General features: G+C 34.4%; 1 protein-coding gene across 6 annotated transcripts in view; it reads right to left on the bottom strand.

Annotated features, from left to right (window-relative positions):
• The window catches only part of CTNNA3 (catenin alpha 3), a 1,664,900-nt gene that overhangs the window by 620,074 nt on the left and 1,025,329 nt on the right, over positions 1–19,497 (bottom strand). Inside the window, exon 12 of one of the 6 annotated variants that reach the window (XM_063101680.1) lies at positions 2,952–3,013. The exons of the other annotated variants lie outside the window; for them this stretch is intronic. Coding sequence (XP_062957750.1) covers positions 2,981–3,013 — 33 coding nt within the window. The 3' untranslated portion in view covers positions 2,952–2,980. Of the gene's footprint in view, positions 1–2,951; positions 3,014–19,497 lie in introns of those variants that run through there. 6 annotated transcript variants of the gene reach the window in all.

The raw sequence follows: 19,497 nt of genomic DNA, 5'->3' as shown, positions 1-19,497 counted from the left end.
GAAGCTAGGGAATAAAACCCAGACGTCACTTTCCTACTGTCTTTCAGTCTCCTGCTAGTGCTCCCCATTAGCCTTGCACAACAAGAAACCAGAAGGCAGAGGAACCCCACAGTTGCTGTCCTAGGGTCACAGGAGGAAAGAGAGGAGTTGTGGAGGAACAAATGGAAAATACCCAGCACAACATTTCTTAGCCATACCAGTCTTTTGCTTTGCAATTCTGTCTTCTTTATCATTTCCTACTTTCTTTCATTTGGGACAAAAATGATCAAGGTTAATGAGAGATAATGGCCTATGTAAAAACAGCATCATATTTTTTGATGGACTTTAAAATTTACTCAAATGTAACAGAATTCAGTAGATAGAAAACAATATGCAATAGATACACTTTGCAATATTTTAAAATAATCTCAAAAGTAATCATCTCAGTACAGTGACTCATTAGCTGGAAGAAAACACAATAACAATATGTTTTCTGAACAGAAAAATTTAACTAATAAGCAGGAAATATTTATTCAAAAATTATGGTAAGACATCATTATTCTCAGAACATGAACTTTGATGGTAGGTGTCAGCATCCTGTTAAGTTCCAGAGAATGAACTTCTGGATATTAAACATGATTGCTTCGAGGCCTCAAATATATCAGTCTGTGCAGTCAGCTATTATCTACACTGGCAATTGTTTATGGCTACAAATCACCCATGCCTGATGTGATATCCAAAGTACCTCAGTACGATATTATAAGCAATATCAGATGTGGGTGGTGTAAAAGTCATTCCAGTAATAAAATAGAATTCAAAGAGTTGATTCAATGCAGAGGCATTACCGACAAAATAATATAGATAGAAATCTAAAAAAAAAAAAAAATAAGAATGCATTTCCTTTCTTTTTAAGGGCAAGTGCTATGAAGGGAGAGTGAGGATAGGAAAGTTTTCTGCAACCTCTGAGCCACTCACCTTTCTTTGGTTTAACACAAATCCATGCAGGTAAGAGTGGCTCTAACCTCCCTCCTTTCCAAAATGGGGTGCAAAGGAGTCACTGTGCTCTCATCAGGAAAGATGACACTAAAGCAGTCTAACTTGAGACAGACCTCTTTAAGGATTCTTTAGAAGGTTTAGCTCTGTGTGGGTTGTGTACTTCCCATTACCACTGAGACCTACATTCTAGAGAAAATCTTAATCTAAAGGCAATAGATGCTATGAGTATTTCTTCTTATAAGTTTTCCAAAATATGTATTCTTTTTTTTTTTTTCCGGCACTACCAGCTCACTCTCCCGAGTGAGCCATGGGGCCAGCCCCCAAATATGTATTCTAAAAGGCCAAACACATCAGAATAAACTACCTCACTTGACTTTTAAAAACTACTTGAATTATAGACCAGATTGTATGTTATCTGATGAAAAAATTTTCTGAACTGTATGAGTTGATCTGTCTAGATCCTTTAACCTACCAAAGAAGAAAGAACCAAATGTTTGCTAACTGAACACAATGCCTTGAGCAAAGTGTCTATGAGCATACATTTTTAATTTATGGGAAATATATGAAAACAGTTTTGAGTGAGGGGCTCTCAAAAAAGTGTTCTGTATTCTCCTAATACATCAAGAGATAACAATTTCTCCAAATGACAAGATTCCCTTAGCTTTTGGTATATGTTCCCAATTAATCTCATCTGGCTCCAAATGAAACATGCTATTTAAGCAAGATAGTAATCAAGGTAATTGAGAATTTTAAAAATTACTTCAGAGCACACACTAAGGTTTAACTTTATTCTCTTTCCATTACTTCCAGAGTGAGAAACATTTTCTCCACATTTTGAGTTTTATCAAAGCACTTGCTCTGGAACTTTCTGATGCATTATCATGTTCTAACTTAAATATAGTCATAGGCATTATCATGCCTGCTAGACCAGAAGAGAGCCTGAATCAGTTACCTCATCCCCTTTTAGAGATAAAAAGAGCATTACAACAATCTGCCTTGCATTTCAAACTAAACACATGCTTTCATATTAATTATCTCATTTGGTTTACATAATAACCCTGTGAGGAAAACAGGGCATCAATTATTGCCCCATTTCATGGATGAGGAAACAGGCTTAGGAGAGTTAAAGTGGCTCACTCAAAATCACATGGCTGAGCAGTTATGCACCTCTGACTCATAATCAGGACCAGCACAGGAAAACACACATTTATTGAGTGCTTTAAAATTAAAATCCCAAGTCTTTTGGGTACAAGGTAGTGTACAGATGGTAGACTAACAAATAAAAAGAAAACTAACATTTGTATACTTGTGTACAGTATTCATAATCCCAGTATTTACAATCTGAAGGGCTCTGTTATAAGAACTTTATAGATTTATCTATAACAGCCCTATGGGGTAATACTATTATCATTGTCACATTAAAGGTGTGGAAGCTGAGGCACAGAGTAGATAATTAACTTGTACAGGATCACAGAGGCACCTTTGATTTCAGAGTCCATGTTCTTAACCATTATGAATACTGCCTCCAGAGATTCCAAATCTTGTGAACATCTGTTTATTACATTATATCATCTCCTACAAGCAGAGTACAGCTAAAGAAACAAATATGAATCTAGGCAAACACACACACACATGCACTGACATAAACTAAATACCTATATCTGTATCTATCTATCTATACATACAGCTTACACTCAGGGACATGAGCATGACTGATAATCTCATTCTGTGTAGCTATAACTCCATTTAGGCCAGGACTCAAAAAAACAGAAAAAAACAAAAATAAAATAAAATAACCTATATGAGTGAGCTATTCTAAGTGTGAACTTTAACAGAGAAGAAAAAAAGAAAACGAAAACTTCCGAGATTGGAGACATACCTCAGCACATTTAACTTGAAAACCATTCCTTGAAATATCTTTGTGTTTAAAAGAATCAGTCTTTGCAAAGGAGAGAAAACAGCCTTGAGGAAGATGTTCCCTTCTGTGTGCTGTGTGACTCAGGAGTCAAGCTTCTTCCATGCAACGCTTTACCATCATCTGCCAAAGATGTGTGTGCAAATATCAGTCTTGCAAACAGACAATATTTGCACTACATTGAAGCTAACCTGCCATATGGTTATCAGATGTTTGGAGTCCAAATTGTACAGTTTCCTATGTGTTTCCTCTAATGACAAATGGAATGATGGGGCTCTGGGAACAAGTATCCATGCACTGGACTATATTACTGCATTACCCTATATCCATAGAGTAATGGGAAGAGGGTATCTAAGGGAAATGGCTTATAATTTGCATTGCGTAAAGAAAAGAGGCAGTTATTTTCTGTGACTCAGGTTCACGTGAAGTATATACCTCTTAGTTCAAAATGTAATGCGTTTTTCTCAAGATTTGGAGAAATCACTGATGTTCTGGGCAATTGTATTTCAGTGTTAGGACTAGCAGAATACATTTTCTAAAAATGCAATCACAGTAAAAATTCTAATGATATGCATTATTTCTGAATATGTACATGCCAAGAGCACAATCCCAACATTATATGATGGGAATGATGTGATTGACTACTAGGGTTGCTCACAACCCATAGCTTCAGGTAAAGCACCTGTCTCCTACCATTAATGAGAAAAGAGACAGCGTTTTCTGTTTAAAATTAATAACTGTAACACTCAGGATTACAGGAAAAATTCTGAGGGTTTCACAGGAAGTGCTTCACAAAATTGTACCAAAGTTCAACAAAATCATTATATAACATACATATGAGAAAATCTTTATGAATTATTCTACTGAATGGCCTATTCATTTTTACCTGCCCAGAATCCACAGTTTTCAGCAAGATGAATATTAGCAGATATAAAATACCCTTTCTATTTTAATACCCCCTGCTCTCAATTTTTTTTTTAAAAAAGCAGTTTAGTCATGTAATATCTTAGAATATTGCCTACTTATAATGGATTAATTATAATATGGTATTAATTATATTCTTCTATATAACCCAAACCATTTTTTAGCAATTGGCAACACCGTTAATTTCCATTTTGAATATCTTTGGATCACCGTTAGCAACAACCACAGAACAGTATCATCCTCTGAATAACTGTAATAGTAATAGGCACTTTACATTGATAAATAGTACAAATGTTTAATATACGGCTAAAACACAGTAGAAATTAATGATATTTCAAAAATTTCCAAGTTTGGGGATGTTACCAAGATTATCTATAATCCTTTTCAAACAGTAAAAGCTACCTCAAAAGGCTATCATATCTCCTTACAAGATTGTGTAGAGTTAACACAGATAAACTAGTACCCATATGTTCATTTAAATTATCATTTCTATTGCTGTACTCCTGAGGATAATTTAACTTAGAAATTCCTCCATCACAGGGTGATAATCCAGAATGCAATTGAGGCAGGATAGAAAGGAAGAAAAAACAAGAGGAAAAACAATGACAATGAATGATACAGTCAAGAGGAAAGCAGTAATTTAATAACCACTCTGTTTTGTTCAGTGATCACTGAAAAATCCAGAAAGATATGAAGGAGAGCAAAAGTCTTACTATGATTTTTTGAAGAAAGAATAGTCCGCTGAACTATTAAGGAGAAATGAAGTTAAAAGTACCAGTGAAAGAAGCAAAAATAAAAGAAAATTTAAAAGAACAGGGGGGAAAAAATGAAAATATAACATGTTGCTCCCTACATGTAGGTAGTATTTTATTAATTATTTGAAATATAAATCATATATTATTCAAAAACTATTTCCTGATTTACCTGAAAAGTAAACAGATTGAAAAAGGCTCTAAACCAAATTCTTTTTCATCCTAGAATGTTGTTACTTCAAGCAATCAAATTGTGATCTCTGATATTAGGCAAAGTATAAAACACTTAGGAAATATAATTTTTCATGATTACTTTGAGTTTCTTGCAAATGAAACAGTTTTTCACTATAATTTTTCACTCTAGTGATAGAGATGCAGCCTATGGATGCAAGGATTCCTATACCATAGTCCATGCTCAAAAGAAACATTAGTCTGTATCCTAGACTAAATGAGTGTTTAAAATTAATCCCATCCATTCCTTTAATGTTGACCATACTGCATGGGTTGAATGTCCTAGGAAGGTTCTTGACTATCTGTGTAATCGTCAATTCAAGAAATGAGAAAAAAATGGTAAACTGGTTTCAGAACAAATACATCCTGATTTAAGTCAAGAGGACTGGAGTCCTCCAGCTATATCAATCATTTGAAAGCCACACTCAGGATTTAGTCACAAATGGAATATCAGCATTATTAACAGAAATCTGATTGTAAACCCATGTACTATCCTACCCAGTATCTCTTTTCCTGGGGAGGAGATGGGGGCAGGAAGGAGAAAAGGTGAACTACACTATTTTAGAGTTTCAAACCAGTCCTGTGAGGTAAATATCACTGCCCCTCCCTTTATGAAAAAATGAGGCTCAGAAAATTTAAACAGTTTGTGCCAAAGTCCCAGAGGTAAGAAATGCTAGGTAAGGTATTCATCCCAGGTCTCTGTCCCTCTGAAATCCACTTTATAGCTGCATAGCTGATACTTCTGCTGAGAAGATTTAATAGGCAAAAATGCCTTGGATCCCTGGCAGTGTGCCAAGATTTTTTCCCCACACTGGAAATAATAATTGTTGCAATTTATTGAGCATTCACCATGTGTCTGGATTATTTCAATTAATCTTGACAATGCTGGTCAAGGGACTATTATTACTCTCATTTTGAATATAAAGTTTAAAGAGGTAAAAATAACTTGCCCATGTCCTACAGCTGGTAAGAGGCAGAGGTGGCATTCCCATCAGCTCTCTCTGAATTCCAAAGCCTGGGCTTTTCCCAGCTATTCCCTTCTGCCTCCCCTCCACAAGTCTTCATAACAACTCCCTGAGTTCAGCACCTGTTTTTAATGGAGAAATGGGCTCAGGGAGAATACTACTTGCTCATGTCATATAAACAGTACGTGGCTAGAGTCCTTGCCGCTGTATTCTGTGGGCAAGGACAATGAAAGAGAATGAAAAACGGGTGCCCCACAACTCAATAGAACTGTGCTTTAAAACCTGTCATCACAGCTGTGGAATCAAATGCTCTGAAGCCTTGAACTAGGCTTAATACACATCCTGAAAATATCCTTGTGAAAATAACTGTTTTGTTGCTGAATATGGTAAAGTTCAACTAGACACCTCACCTATTAAGGGGTGCTAGGCTGCACTGGGCAGAATGGCAAAGGAATTCCATTAGATAAGGTAGAGAGGTGCGAGAGGACATCCAGCACAAAGCAGTGTGTCTGTTGACAGAGATCACTCCTCCCACTTTGCCCACAGATGGTGGCATGGATAGAGATACCTTGTACTATTTGATGCTGTGGGTCTCAGTCTCCAGCATGAACCAGAATTGCCTGAGAGCTTGTTAATAATATTGTGTTAGTGCCAGCCCACCTGAGATTCAGTAAGTCTGGCTTGGTGCCCAGGAATTGGAATTTTACAAACAACCCAGCTGATTCTGACATGAATGGGCTGTGGGCTTCATTTTGAGGACCCTAACCTGGTGGTTGACGGAGTCTTTAGGTGAAGCTGTCAATTTCAAGCTTAAGCCTGGTCAGAAGAATGCAAGATAAAAGTAATGGTCTTAGAAGACAGAAATTGTACTTAATGTTCTGAGTGACACTGCATACATTCACTTTAGATATTGTTAGATTATTAGAGTCTGGAAGAAGCAAGAATTATTTTACTATGAGAATTATTTTACTACGTTCACCAAAAACTATTTATTTTCCCTACCTTGTATAAGCCTAATTTAGTGAGTTATTCCTTAGTTATGTTCCAAAATAAGTTCTCCCGTCAAGCATTATGAAACAATTAGTGGTATCTTATTGAGCAGTATGTTACATCAGATTATTAAAGGATTAAAATGCAAATATGCATGTGTGAATTTTAATACCATGGTCTACCCAATCTGAGAGAGATGATCAAAATAGAGATTTCAGCTCTTCCTACGATAACTCTGAATTATGATCTTTACTTTGGCACAGCATTACAAATTTGGAGCTATTGTTTTATCACTGTGTTTTATGTTTTGCTTTTATCCATAGCAAGGCCTTCAATAATCTTTCAAGCCAGAGAGTAAATTTCACAGGTTTTTGTATTATTGATACTTTAACCAAGATAGTCATTCTTTTATTGCAGATCGACTGGTGACACCTTATTTTAGTTTTCTTTCATCAGAGACTGCCTTGATTTCCCCTTCATTTCTGAATAATATTTTTACTGGACATAGGATTCTGAGTGGACTGTTCTTTTCTTTTAGTACTTAAAAAAATGCTCCATTTTTTTTTTTTTCTTCCATGGTTTCTGGTGAGAAATCCAGTGGCATTTGAATTGTTTTTCCTTTATAAATAATGTGATGTTTCTTTCTGACTACTTTAAAGATTTTTTGTCTTTACTTTTCATAAGTTTGACTATATTATGTCTTGCTGTCAATTTCTTTGAGCTTATCGTGTTTAGGGTTTGTGTGGTTTCCGTATTTGTACGTCTGGAGGGCTTTGGCCAAATTTGGGAAGTTTTCAGCCAGTATTTCTTCAAGTACTTTAAAAGCTCTGCCCTTTATCTCCTATTCTAGAACTCCAGGGCAAAAATGTTATATCTTTTGTTATAGTTCCATATGTTCCAGGTTTTGGTTTTGGTTTTTGTTTCTTAGTCTATTTTCTCCCTGTTGTTTGGATAGTATAATTTCTATTTGTTTTATCTTTTAGTTGACTGATTCTTTCCTCTGTGTCCTCCATTCAGCTGCTGAGCCCATCCATTGAGTTTCTTTAAAATTATTTCAGTGATTGTGTTTTTCAATTCTAATATATCTACTTGGTTCTTTATATCATCTATTTCTTTAGTGAGACATTCTATTTTTTTTTTATTTGTTCAAGGGTATTTATGATTGTTTATCTATCTTTATAATGGCTACTTCAAAATCTCTGTCAGATAATCCTAACATCTCTGTCATCTAATGAGTATCTTTTCTCATTCATTTGGAGATCTTCCTGGTTCTTAATATACATGATTTTTGAATGAAACCCGGATGTTTTGGTTAGTATGTTAAGAGACTCTAGATCATATTTAAAACCTGTTTTAGCAGGCTTTCTAAATAGAATAGGGGAAAGCATGCCTACTCTATCTTGCTGGAAGCAGCACAGCTCTAACTGTGTAATTCTGATGAATTATTTCCATTTCTACCCCACAATTCCTTGATTATCAGGTGCTGACAGTACTCACTCAGTAAATGTTAATGAATTTTAAACTTCATTCAGATCTAGTATTAGGGAAATATTAAAATAAAAGAGAGAAATCCCTCAGATCATGGCTTTTTTATGAATTTGTTTCTTAGCACATAAAAACCAGTAATTGGTCACAATGTGTGAATTCATTTTTACTTTCAGTTTTCATTCTTTCATTTAAAATACATTTGTTGAGAGCCATGTAAAGAGGCCTAATTAAATAAAAGGGATATAAAGTTGAATAATATGTATTCTTTGCATGCATGAAGTTAATAATCTAGTGAACTCTTCCAATAAACCTCTCCAATTTCTGGGTCATTCTTTGCTTCTGCTCTTCGGCTCATGGTAGTTTTCATACTACATCATGTATCAGCTTATTGTCAGTCGTCTCTAATAAGCTAGAGATTTCTTGAGGACAGAGACATTGACTCTGTGACATCATCCAAAAGCCTTATACAGGGTGGTTTGAACAAATCTTTGCTGGATAAGTGAATAAAAAAAGTTAAACTCTTCTTTTAAGCCAGGTAGCTAAACCCATAGACTTATTTCTGTTAATGTAATTCTTAAACCACCTGCAATTTATCATGCTTCTGTGTTACATTATTCGGGGGCAAAGAGGCATTGAAGTGTGGATTTGAAGATTGACTAGTTAGCACACTTACCTTATTTTATTTATCTGATTATCTCATTATTCCATTCCTAAGCCCAAACTCAGAGACATGCAAGAAGGACAAGAGTACCAATACATTTGGATGGCAATGAAAGAGAGAGTTCTTGAGCATCAAGTGTAATGGGCATAAATCTTCAGTAAACCAAGGCACAAAGCAGAAATTAGACTTCTAAGGATGAACAAAACAAAAATGTATTAGAATTGTAAGTAGTTATAAGGATTGGGGATGGGTGTGGGAAGTAGAGAGATGAAAAGACCTTTGTCTGAAGCCTGTTAAAATGCTTTCGGTTGCAAATAGCAGAAACTTCAACTCAAATGGATTAGCAACTAAATAAATTTGTTAACTCATGCAACTAAACAAATTCTAGCTGTAAATGCTTTTCAGTGAAGACTGCTTCTGGCAGCTCAACAATGTCATTTAAAATGTGTTTTATTTTTCTTTTCCCCTGATTTCCACTGTGCTTTCTGAGTTTCATTTTGTCCTGAAGTTGATTTCCTTTGTGGTTGCAAGAAGCCTGCCAGCAGCTCATAGGTTTATAAGTGTCCTTGGTCACATCACATTCAAACAGAGAGAGAGAGTTCCCACAAGAGAGAGAAGGAAAGAAAAGAAGGGGAGAAGGAAAGAACAGGAGAAGAAGTGGGGAGGAGCAGAGGGGAAGGAATGTAGGTGGGAAGGAAGGGAAAGGGAAGTTCCCAATCTAAGGAAATTCTTGAATTTCACTCTGATTGTGACAATACACAACCAAGCCCAATAAGGGAATTGTTGGTTTGGGTTAATCCCATGCCCCTCCCCATGGTACTAAGAAAGGGTGTAGAATGGATGTGAAAGAAAACCAATAGTATATTTTACATTAACATTTTCTCTTTTTTGTTTGTTGCTCTACATATCCTTGTGCATCAATCTCAGCAGGGACTTCCTCTCCCTTAGGATAGAAAACTAGCACACACATGTGACTGGGTTTCACCAGTCAGTGAGGAAAGCAGTGATTCCTTTTTCCTATTTTCAAGAGTGAGATATGTACTTTTAATTAATAAATAGCATACAAGTTGAGATGTGTTAATATTCACAGAAATAATGGCAGCTATTTAATCTGTTCTAAAACAGACGGTTTACCATGCTTTGTTTTATCATTTGTTTTCATTACTTTTGCCCTTACATGAGAACATTTAAGAAAAAAATTGTGTTAATCATCTTAAAGGAAGGACTATCTCACACATTTCAATGGGAAAAAAATAAGTGGGCTTAATGTGCTGTGATACATGAATTTCTTTTGTGATTCCCATAATAAATGCTTTCCTATGCCCCCCTTTTAAAAAAAAATAATAAAGTAGAACAAAATTATTTTCTTCTTAAAGGATGCCAAGAAATATTGAAAGAAGTAATATTTTTTGAAGAAAAAATCTTAAATAGCATAAAATATGTTTAATATCAAAGGTTGTGAACTGCTAATTCAAGAATATTGTTTCAATCAGTCAAATTATAATGTAAAATATTTGTTATGTTTAAAATGTATACTAGTACAAACTTTTACCAAGTTAGAGGATTCCAGAAATTATAGAATATTAGATCTAAAAGGAATTTTAGAGATCTAGTTCAAGTCTATCAATTTACAAAGGAGGAACTGGAGAACTAGAGAGTTTAAGGTTCAAGTGACTTGTTTAAAGTCATGTCATTCATTATGGCAGAAGTCATGTCATCAATTACTGCAGCCTAGAGCGCCCATTTCCAGACTAGAAGCCCACTGCTCTTTCTAGCTTTGACATACATGAAATATAAAATTACCCATACAAGACATGAGGATACCAGCAAAAGACACATTACCTATTTCATTTTGAGACAAAAATGAAATCTTGATTATTCTACATTTATTAAGGTATACATCAAAAGCCACATACATCCACCTGGATGCAAATCTGATCGTAATTTTTTTTTAACGTATTAAAAAAACAGTGAATGAGGAAAATGTACAGGTCATCATGTACAGGAGAATGAATCAGAAAGCTAGTCTTGTATTTGATTCTGAAACTAATTTATTAAAATTGCTACAGCATTTGTTTTTTAACATAGTCATATAACATGTGGGGATAATGTTAAAATTAGTTGTAGTTTGCTACATTTCTAACAAGGGAGGAAAAATAGTTGGCAGTATTTCTAAAGAGGGAGAAAAAACAGTATTAAGAAATTGTAATTATAAAGGCCATAAAATATATTATTAATTGATGATGCATTGGATTAACAGAGGAAGGGAGAAAAATGACTTGCACATCAGATATAAGAAGAGATAGCATTACTAATACATTTGAAGCACTTAAGGTGTTTGTGGAGCTGAAAACACAGGGACTCATTTCTCCGTGTAAAGTCCAATTTCATATGGTTTACTTGGTGGGAGTGGTTTTAAAGGAGAAATCTTTTCCTGTCTTCACTTATTAAGAAAATCAAAACAACAGTTTTGTCCTATTTTGCTGACAGTGGTTTTTGCAGTGTGACTGCTGCTGAAGTTGGAGAGAATAGGACATCATCTGTATCATTTGACTTGGCTCCTAGAAATGTTTATAATTATTCTTGCAAAAGAGAGCAGCCTCAGCAGGTTGGAAAATTACTGATCAGCCAACAAGTGTTTATTGAACTCCAGCTTCTGTGTTCAGAACAGTACCACAAGGAATATAAAACATATATTTCCTCCCTCAGAAACTTTCAGTGGGAGGAAGGTTGTTAGGGAATATTATCAGTGCACATGGAAGGAACAGCAATTAAGTAATTTAATTATTAAATATAGTCTATCAGTGCAATTACTTATCAGAAGGGGAAAAGATCATTTTGAATAAGAGTAGCCTGAAGGCAAAATGAGAAGGATAATAACATTCCAGAATCTTAAAGATGGAAAATCTTGCTTGATCACATTCCTTGATGAGACATCGCCTGTTTCTTTAGGCAGCCTACAGGAAAGTTTTTCTTTACAGTGAATTAAAACCTTCCCATCTTTAATTTCTACTCACCTGCCCATCTTCAGCTCTCTGTTGTTCCAGCTCTTCCATGTGGAAGAATTTCAATGTAGCAATAATACCCCCACCTAGTATTCTCTCTTTATCCTATCTACTATGATAAAGATACCACCCTGGTATTCATAATTTTATACTACAAACTTTGTCAAAATTCTCTTAAATATAATACAAAGAAATGATACAATAGTGCAAATAAACATTGGCTAGTGAGAAATCACAGAAAAAAATTCTTTTCCTCAATCTGGACTTTATATTTCCATAATTGCAGAGTAAGCATATGGTAGCTTTATTAGCACTTATACCACCCTATAACTTCATACTGAGCTTTAGGGAGTTTTATTCAACCTGTCCCATAAACTGAGGTCAAGCAAATTTGTAGGAACTTGTTAGTATGAAAGATGCACTTATAGACTTTATAGTTATTGCTGTTAAGTGTTCTTTGTTGATATTTGACTCACCCTTCTAGCTTTGCAAGATATGGTGACTCATGATTCAGCCATCCATGACATTAGCTTTTACTCCTAGATTTATGTTAACCACAAATTTAATAAATTAGATTTCTGGGTTTTCAAGGGACCTGTATAATAATATCTTTTCACAGAGTTGCTGTGAGAATACAAATGAGATAATGAAAGAAAAGTGTTCATCACAGTGTTTAGGAAATAGTAGATGTTCAATAAATGTTAGATCTTTTTCTTTCTTCAAAAAAATATTTGAAAAGGACATAAATAAGTATAGATTCTCTTTCAAGATAAAATTTATCTCCTTCTTGAAATCTTTTGTGTTAACCTGCCACAATTTTCCCTAATTGCAATAACATCCAGCCTCAACTTTTCTGTCTTGGCCATAAAAATATAATTAGAGACCTTGTCAAATAAATGTTGTAAAACATATCATTGAGTTGGAATGTATAGAACAGATAAAATGGATACAGAGGATTAAAAAAGATGAAATTAAATGTAGGTCAGGTGCATACAGGGCTATAAGGAAAAGTCTAGACATAAAAAGAGTCAGTAAATTCTAAAGATGAAGGGATGAATATATGTTGGTGTGGGGTGGGAAATAGCTGGTAATTAGTGGTGTGTCTTAAAACACTAAAAGAGGATTGGAATTGATGCAGGAAGCAATAGCAACCATTGAATGGCCTTATGTCAAGCTTGGGAGGAAAAAAGAGGGAAACACCAAGGAATCAGCACAGGGCAAGTATGTTAGGTAGATAAATTAGAGGAGAGTGTCATGGAGATAAACTGTGAAGCAATGAAGATCTAGATTAAAGTAACAATAATGGGGTAAAAGTTGTGACTTCTAAATTCACTAGTTATATCGTATAACGGAGTAAGGAAATTCAAAGAGAATTTTCAGGAGGATGCAATTAAGAAATGTGTAAGAAGGAAAGAAAAGAACATTTGAGAAGTATGACAGATTATAACAAATTTAGTTCTAATAATTCCCAACATATCAGACCAGCACAGCAGCATCACCTGAGAACTTCTTAGAAAAGCAAAATTCTAGGATCCATCCTAGATCTACTAAGTTTACAAGCAGTACTGTGTGGGTAAAGGTTTAACAATATGCTCTCTAAAAGAAAGGAAGGGGTTGGGGCCCTGATTTGTAGCATTGGGGATTTCTGATTTCCCTGTTGTACATAATCCCATAATGGCCAGTTTCAAGTCACTAGTGGTAAGGAGTTGGGAATAGAAGTGCATGATAAACTCTCCAGATTCTGTAATAGGCCACTTAAGCACACCATTGCCCTAGGTGAATCGGTAACATCCACCAGAATCAATTAAAGAACTTGTCAGAACACAACTGGACCAAATTGCCAGAATTTCTGATTCAGCAGGTCTAGGGTGGAACCTAAATATTTGCATTTCTACTAAGTTTCTAGGTGTTGCTGATACTCCTGGTTTGAAGACCACACTTTGAGTGTCACTACTTACTGTAATGGTCCCTTGGGTAACTTTATTTGGAAATTTAATTAGCATACAGAAACATTATTGCTGAAGTCCCATCAAATCAAGGTTTGTCTGTTATATCTGTTTGTGACCAAAATACAAAGGACAATTTAAAGTTCTCATCTTACTTGAGGTCTCAAGTAGCAATTGACATAGGTTAGACACATTCATTTTGAAACAAATTCTCTAGTTTTCCATTATTCTACAATTTCACGGTTTTCTTCTCACATCTCTGCCTGTTGTTTCTTAATCGATTTGTATGGGTTTCTCCTTCTCTATGGCTAGCTGAATTTTGGACTGCTCCATGATTCTAGGCCTTCCATCTTTCCTTTTCTGAGGGATAAATCCTCCATGTTATATCATCTCATCTGGTGTTTGAAATATCATCAATATGTTAATGACTCCCAATTTTCCTACCTAAATGTCTCCTGTGAACTTTACTATAGAAATCTCTCTGCTACCTGATATTTCCACGTGGGTATCTGAAATCTAATATTGAGTAAAGAGAACTTGTTTCTCCCCTCCCAAATAACATCTCCCCAAATATTTCCCAGTTCAGTAAATGGTACCATTATATGCTCTGATGCTCAGACCCTAAACCCCAGAGTCCATACCTGATCATGCTCTTTTATCACCTATCATATCCACTATAACCTATCACCACTATTATCAAAACATTTCCTCAATGGGACTAATTTCACAGTCTCCACAATCACCACCAGAGGCAAGCCATTATGAATCTTTCCCAGACAACTACAATAGCATCCTAACTAATCACACTTCTTCCTTTCTTATTCCCCTATATTCCACTATGGCAGCCACTAATTTGATTAAATTCCTCTAGTAGTACTTCCATTACCCTTACAATAAAATCTCCCTCCAAAGCACAGTTCTACATGATTTAGTTCCTGTCCTTTACTCCCCACTCCTCCTCCAACCCTAAACCTCTTCATTTAACCAGGTCAAGGTCATTCCCATCTGGGCATTTTTGCAGGTCGTTCCCATCTGCATGCTTTTGCAGTGTAGTTTTCATGTTAAATCAAAGTTAAATTATTATTAGTTTAAAATAGATTGTTACAATTAGAAGATGTTTTATGCATGCCTCATGGTAACCCAAAGAATAAAACATATAGTAGATACACCGAAAATAATAAGAAAGGATTCAAAACACATTACTGTAGAAAATCATCTAATCATAAAGGAAGACATCAAGAGAGAAAGAGAGCAATGAAGGAACTAAAAAAAATCTGAAAAAAACAAAATGACAATAGTAAGTCCTTACCTATCAAAAATTGTGTTAAATGTAAATAAATTAAATTTTCTAATCAAAAGATATGGAGCAGCTAAATGAATAAAAAAACAAGATCCATTCACAAGAGACCCACTTTAGCTTTAAGAACATACACAGGCTGACAATAAAGAGATGGAAAAAGTATTCCATACAAATGATAACCAAAAGAGAGGGATGACTATACTTATATCATGCAAAATAATCTTTAAGTCAAAAACTGTCATAAGAATTGAAGATGGTTATTATATAATAAAGGAGCCAGTTCACCAATAAACAATTATAAATATATATGAACCCAACATTGGAGCACCTAAATTTATAAAGCAAATATTGGCTGATCTGAAGAGAGAAATAGAAATACCATAATGGTAGGAGATTTCAATACCCCATCATTCAGCAACAGACAGATCACCCAGACAAAAAAATCATAAGGAAACAGCAGAGTTGAACAACACTATAGACCAAATGGACCTCTCAGACATATATAGACCAGTCCATTCAACAGCAATAGAATACATGATCTTCTCTAGCACACATGAAACATTTCCTGTGACAGATCTTACGACAGACCACAAAACAAGTCTTAACAAACTTAAGAAGACTGATTTGCATCAAGTATTGTTTTAACAAACAATGGTATGAAACTAGAAATCAATAATAGAAGCAGAATTGGAATATTTGAAAATATGTGAAAATTAAGCAACACATTCCTGAACAAGTGGATGAAAATTTTAAAAAAACAAAAAACTTGAGACAAACAAAAATGGAAACACAATATACCAAAAATTATGGGCTGTAGAAAAAGCAGTTCAACGAGGGAAGTACTTAGTGATAAATGTCTACATGAAAAAAAAAAAAAGATCTCAAATAAACAACCTAACTTTATACCTCAAGACCCTAGAAAAAGAAAAACTAAGCCCAAAGTAGCAGAAGAAAAAAAATAAAAATTAGAGCAGAAATAAATAAAATAAAGATTAGAAAAATAATAGAAAAGATAAATAAAACAAGTTAAAAAGTTAAACAAAATTCACAAAGCCTTAGGTAGATTAAGAAACAAAGGAGACCCAAATAAATAAAACTATAAATGAAAGAAGAGACATTACTGACCATAGAAATACAAAAAAACAAAAGATCATAAAAGCTACTATACACAATTAAACGCTAAGAAATTGGATAATCTAGAAGAAATGGATAAATTCCTAGGTGCATGCAACCTACAAAAACTACACAATGAAAAAATAGAAAATCTGAACAGACTAATAATGAGGAAGGAGATTGAATAATTAATTAAAAATCTCCCTTTGAAGAAAGCCCAGGACCTGATGGCTTTGCTATTAAATTCTATGAAACATTTAAAGAAGAATTGATACCAATACTTCTCAAATTCTTGCAAAAAAAATTGAAGAGAAGAGAAAACTTCCAAATTCATTTTACATGGCCTGCATTACCCTGATACCAAAGCCAGACAAAAACACTACAAGAAGAGAAAATTACAGGCCAATATCTCTGATGAACAAAAGTCCTCAACAAAATACTAGCAAACCAAGTTCAACAGCACATTAAAAGGAACATTCACCATAATCAGTGGGATTTATCCCAAGGATGCAAGGTTGGTCCAACATATGTGAACATATAGATGTGACATTAACAACAAGAAGAACTATATGATCATCTCAATAGATGAAGAAAAATCATTAGACAAAATTCAATGTTCTTTTATGGTTTAAAAAAAAAACTTTCAAAAAATTAGATCTAGAAAGAATGCACCTCAAAACAAAAAAGTCCCTATATGACAACCCACCTAACATCATACTCAATGTTGAAAAGTTGAAGGCTTTTCCTCTAAGATCAGGAACAAGAAAAGGATGCTCACTCTTGTCACTTTTAACCAACATAGTACCGGAAGTCCTAGCCAAAGAAATTAAGCAAGAGAAAGAAATAGACATCTAAATTAGAAACAAAAAAAAAGTTAAATTGTTTCTATCTACAGATGATGCAATCTTATATGCAGAAAATCCTAAAAACTCCATCAAAAACAGTAGAACTAGGGGCCGAGCCCGTGGGGCACTGGGGCGAGTGCGGCGCTGGCAGCGCAGCGATGCTCCCACCGCGGGCGGGTTCGGATCCTATATAGGAATGGCCCGTGCTCTCACTAGCTGAGCGCTGGTCACGAAAAAGACAAAAAAAAAAAAAAAAAATTGAAAAAAAAAAAAACAGTAGAACTAATAACTTAATTCAGCAAAGTTGAAGGCTGCAAAATTATCATACAATAACCAGTGTATCTCTATACATTAACAACAAATTATCTGCAAAAGAATTATTTTTAAAAAAATCATTTACTATTGCTACAAAAAGAATAAAATACTTAGGAATATATTTAACCAAGGAAGTGAAAGATCTGGACAATGAAAATTGTAAGATATTAATGAAATTGAAAAAGACACAAATAAATGGAAAGATACCACATATTCAAGGACTGAAAGAATTAATATTGTTAAAATATTTATACTACCAAATGCAATTTACAGATTCAATGCAATCCCTATCAAAATTCCAATGACATTTCTCACAGAAATAGAGAAAAAAAAATTCTAAAATCACATGGAGCCACAAAAGATCCCAAATAGTCAAAGCAATTATGAGCAAGAAGAACAAAGCATCACATTTTCTTATTTTAAATGACAATACAAAGCTATAGTAATCAAAGCAGTATAGTACTGCCTTGAAAATAGACCCATAGACCAAAGAATAGAATAGAGAGCCCAGAAATAAACTCATGTATATAAGATTAACTAATCTTCGACAAGGGCACCAAGAATAGAAAATGGGGAAAGAATAGTCTTTTTAATAAATGGTGGTGGGAAAACTGAATATCCACATGCAAAAGAATAAAATTAGGCCCATATTTCACACTACATACAAAAATCAATTTAAAATAGCTTAAAGACTTAAAACATAAGGCCTGAAAATTTTTAACTATTTGGAAAAAACATAGGGAAAAATCTTCTTGACAATGGTTTTAGCAATGAGTTTTTGCATATGACAGCAAAAGCACAGACAACAAAAGCAAAAATAAACAATCAGTATTACATAAAATTTAAAAGCTTCTATGCAGCAAAAGAAACAAAATGAAAAGGCAACCAAGAGATGGGAGAAACTATTTGCAAACTGTATATCTGATAAAAAGTTAATATCCAAAATATGTAAGTAACTCTTAGAACTCCATAGCAAGAAAACAAATGACCTGATTCAAAAATGGGCAAAGTACCCGAAAAGACATTTCTCCAAAGAAAACATATAAATGACCAACAGGCATATGAGAATGCATTCAACATTATTAATCATCAAAGAAATGCAAATCCAGACACAATGACATTTCACCTAACATCTATTAGAAAGGCTATACTTAAAATAAATAAATAAATAACAAGTATTGGCAAGGATGTGGAGAAAAGAGAATCCTGGCATACTGTCAGTGGAAATGTAAATTAGTAGAGCCATTATGGAAAATAGCATAAAGATTTCTCAAAAAATTTTAAAAAATGAAACTACCATGTGATGCAGTAATCCTATTTCTGGGTATTTATCCAAAGGAATCGATATCAGGATCTCTTAGAGATACCTGCACTCCCATGTTCATTACAGCATTAGTCACAATAGCCAAGATACAGAAACAACCTAGATAACCACCTACAGATGAATGAGTAAAGAAAATGCAGTACAAATATACAATCAGACTTAAAAAGGATATCCTGCCACTTGCAACAACATGGATGGACCTAGGACATGCTATGTGAAATAAGCCAGGCATAGTAAAATAAATACTACCTGATTTTCTAAAAATAGTCAAACTTATAGAAGCAGAGAGTAAAATGGTGGTTTCTATAAAAAGAAACCATCAAACTTAAAGAAGCAGATAGTAGAATGATGGTTTCTTAATTTCCCTGGAGGGAGGGAGTAATTAATAGATGATGGTCAAAGGGTACAAAGTTGCAGTTACACAATGCACTATGCAGCGTAGTGTCTGTAGTTAACAATATTATATTGTATACTTAAAATCTGGTAAGAGGTTAGATCTCATGTTAAGTGTTCTTATCACACACATACACACTAATAATAATAATAATAATAATAAAGGGGGTAGAAGGAAACTTTGGGAGGTGATGGATATGTCTATGGTCTTGATGATGGTTTTACAGGTGTACACTTATCGCCAAACTCATTGAGATGTGTACCTTAAATATGTGTAGCTTTTTACGTATCAACCATATCTTAATGAAGTGGTTTTAAAAAGCCCAGATTATCTTGTTTATGTATTTATTTCCTT

This window comes from Cynocephalus volans, chromosome 7 (assembly GCF_027409185.1).
Source record: "Cynocephalus volans isolate mCynVol1 chromosome 7, mCynVol1.pri, whole genome shotgun sequence".
Taxonomy (NCBI): Eukaryota; Metazoa; Chordata; class Mammalia; order Dermoptera; family Cynocephalidae; genus Cynocephalus; species Cynocephalus volans.
This window is presented reverse-complemented; position numbering and strand designations above follow the sequence as displayed.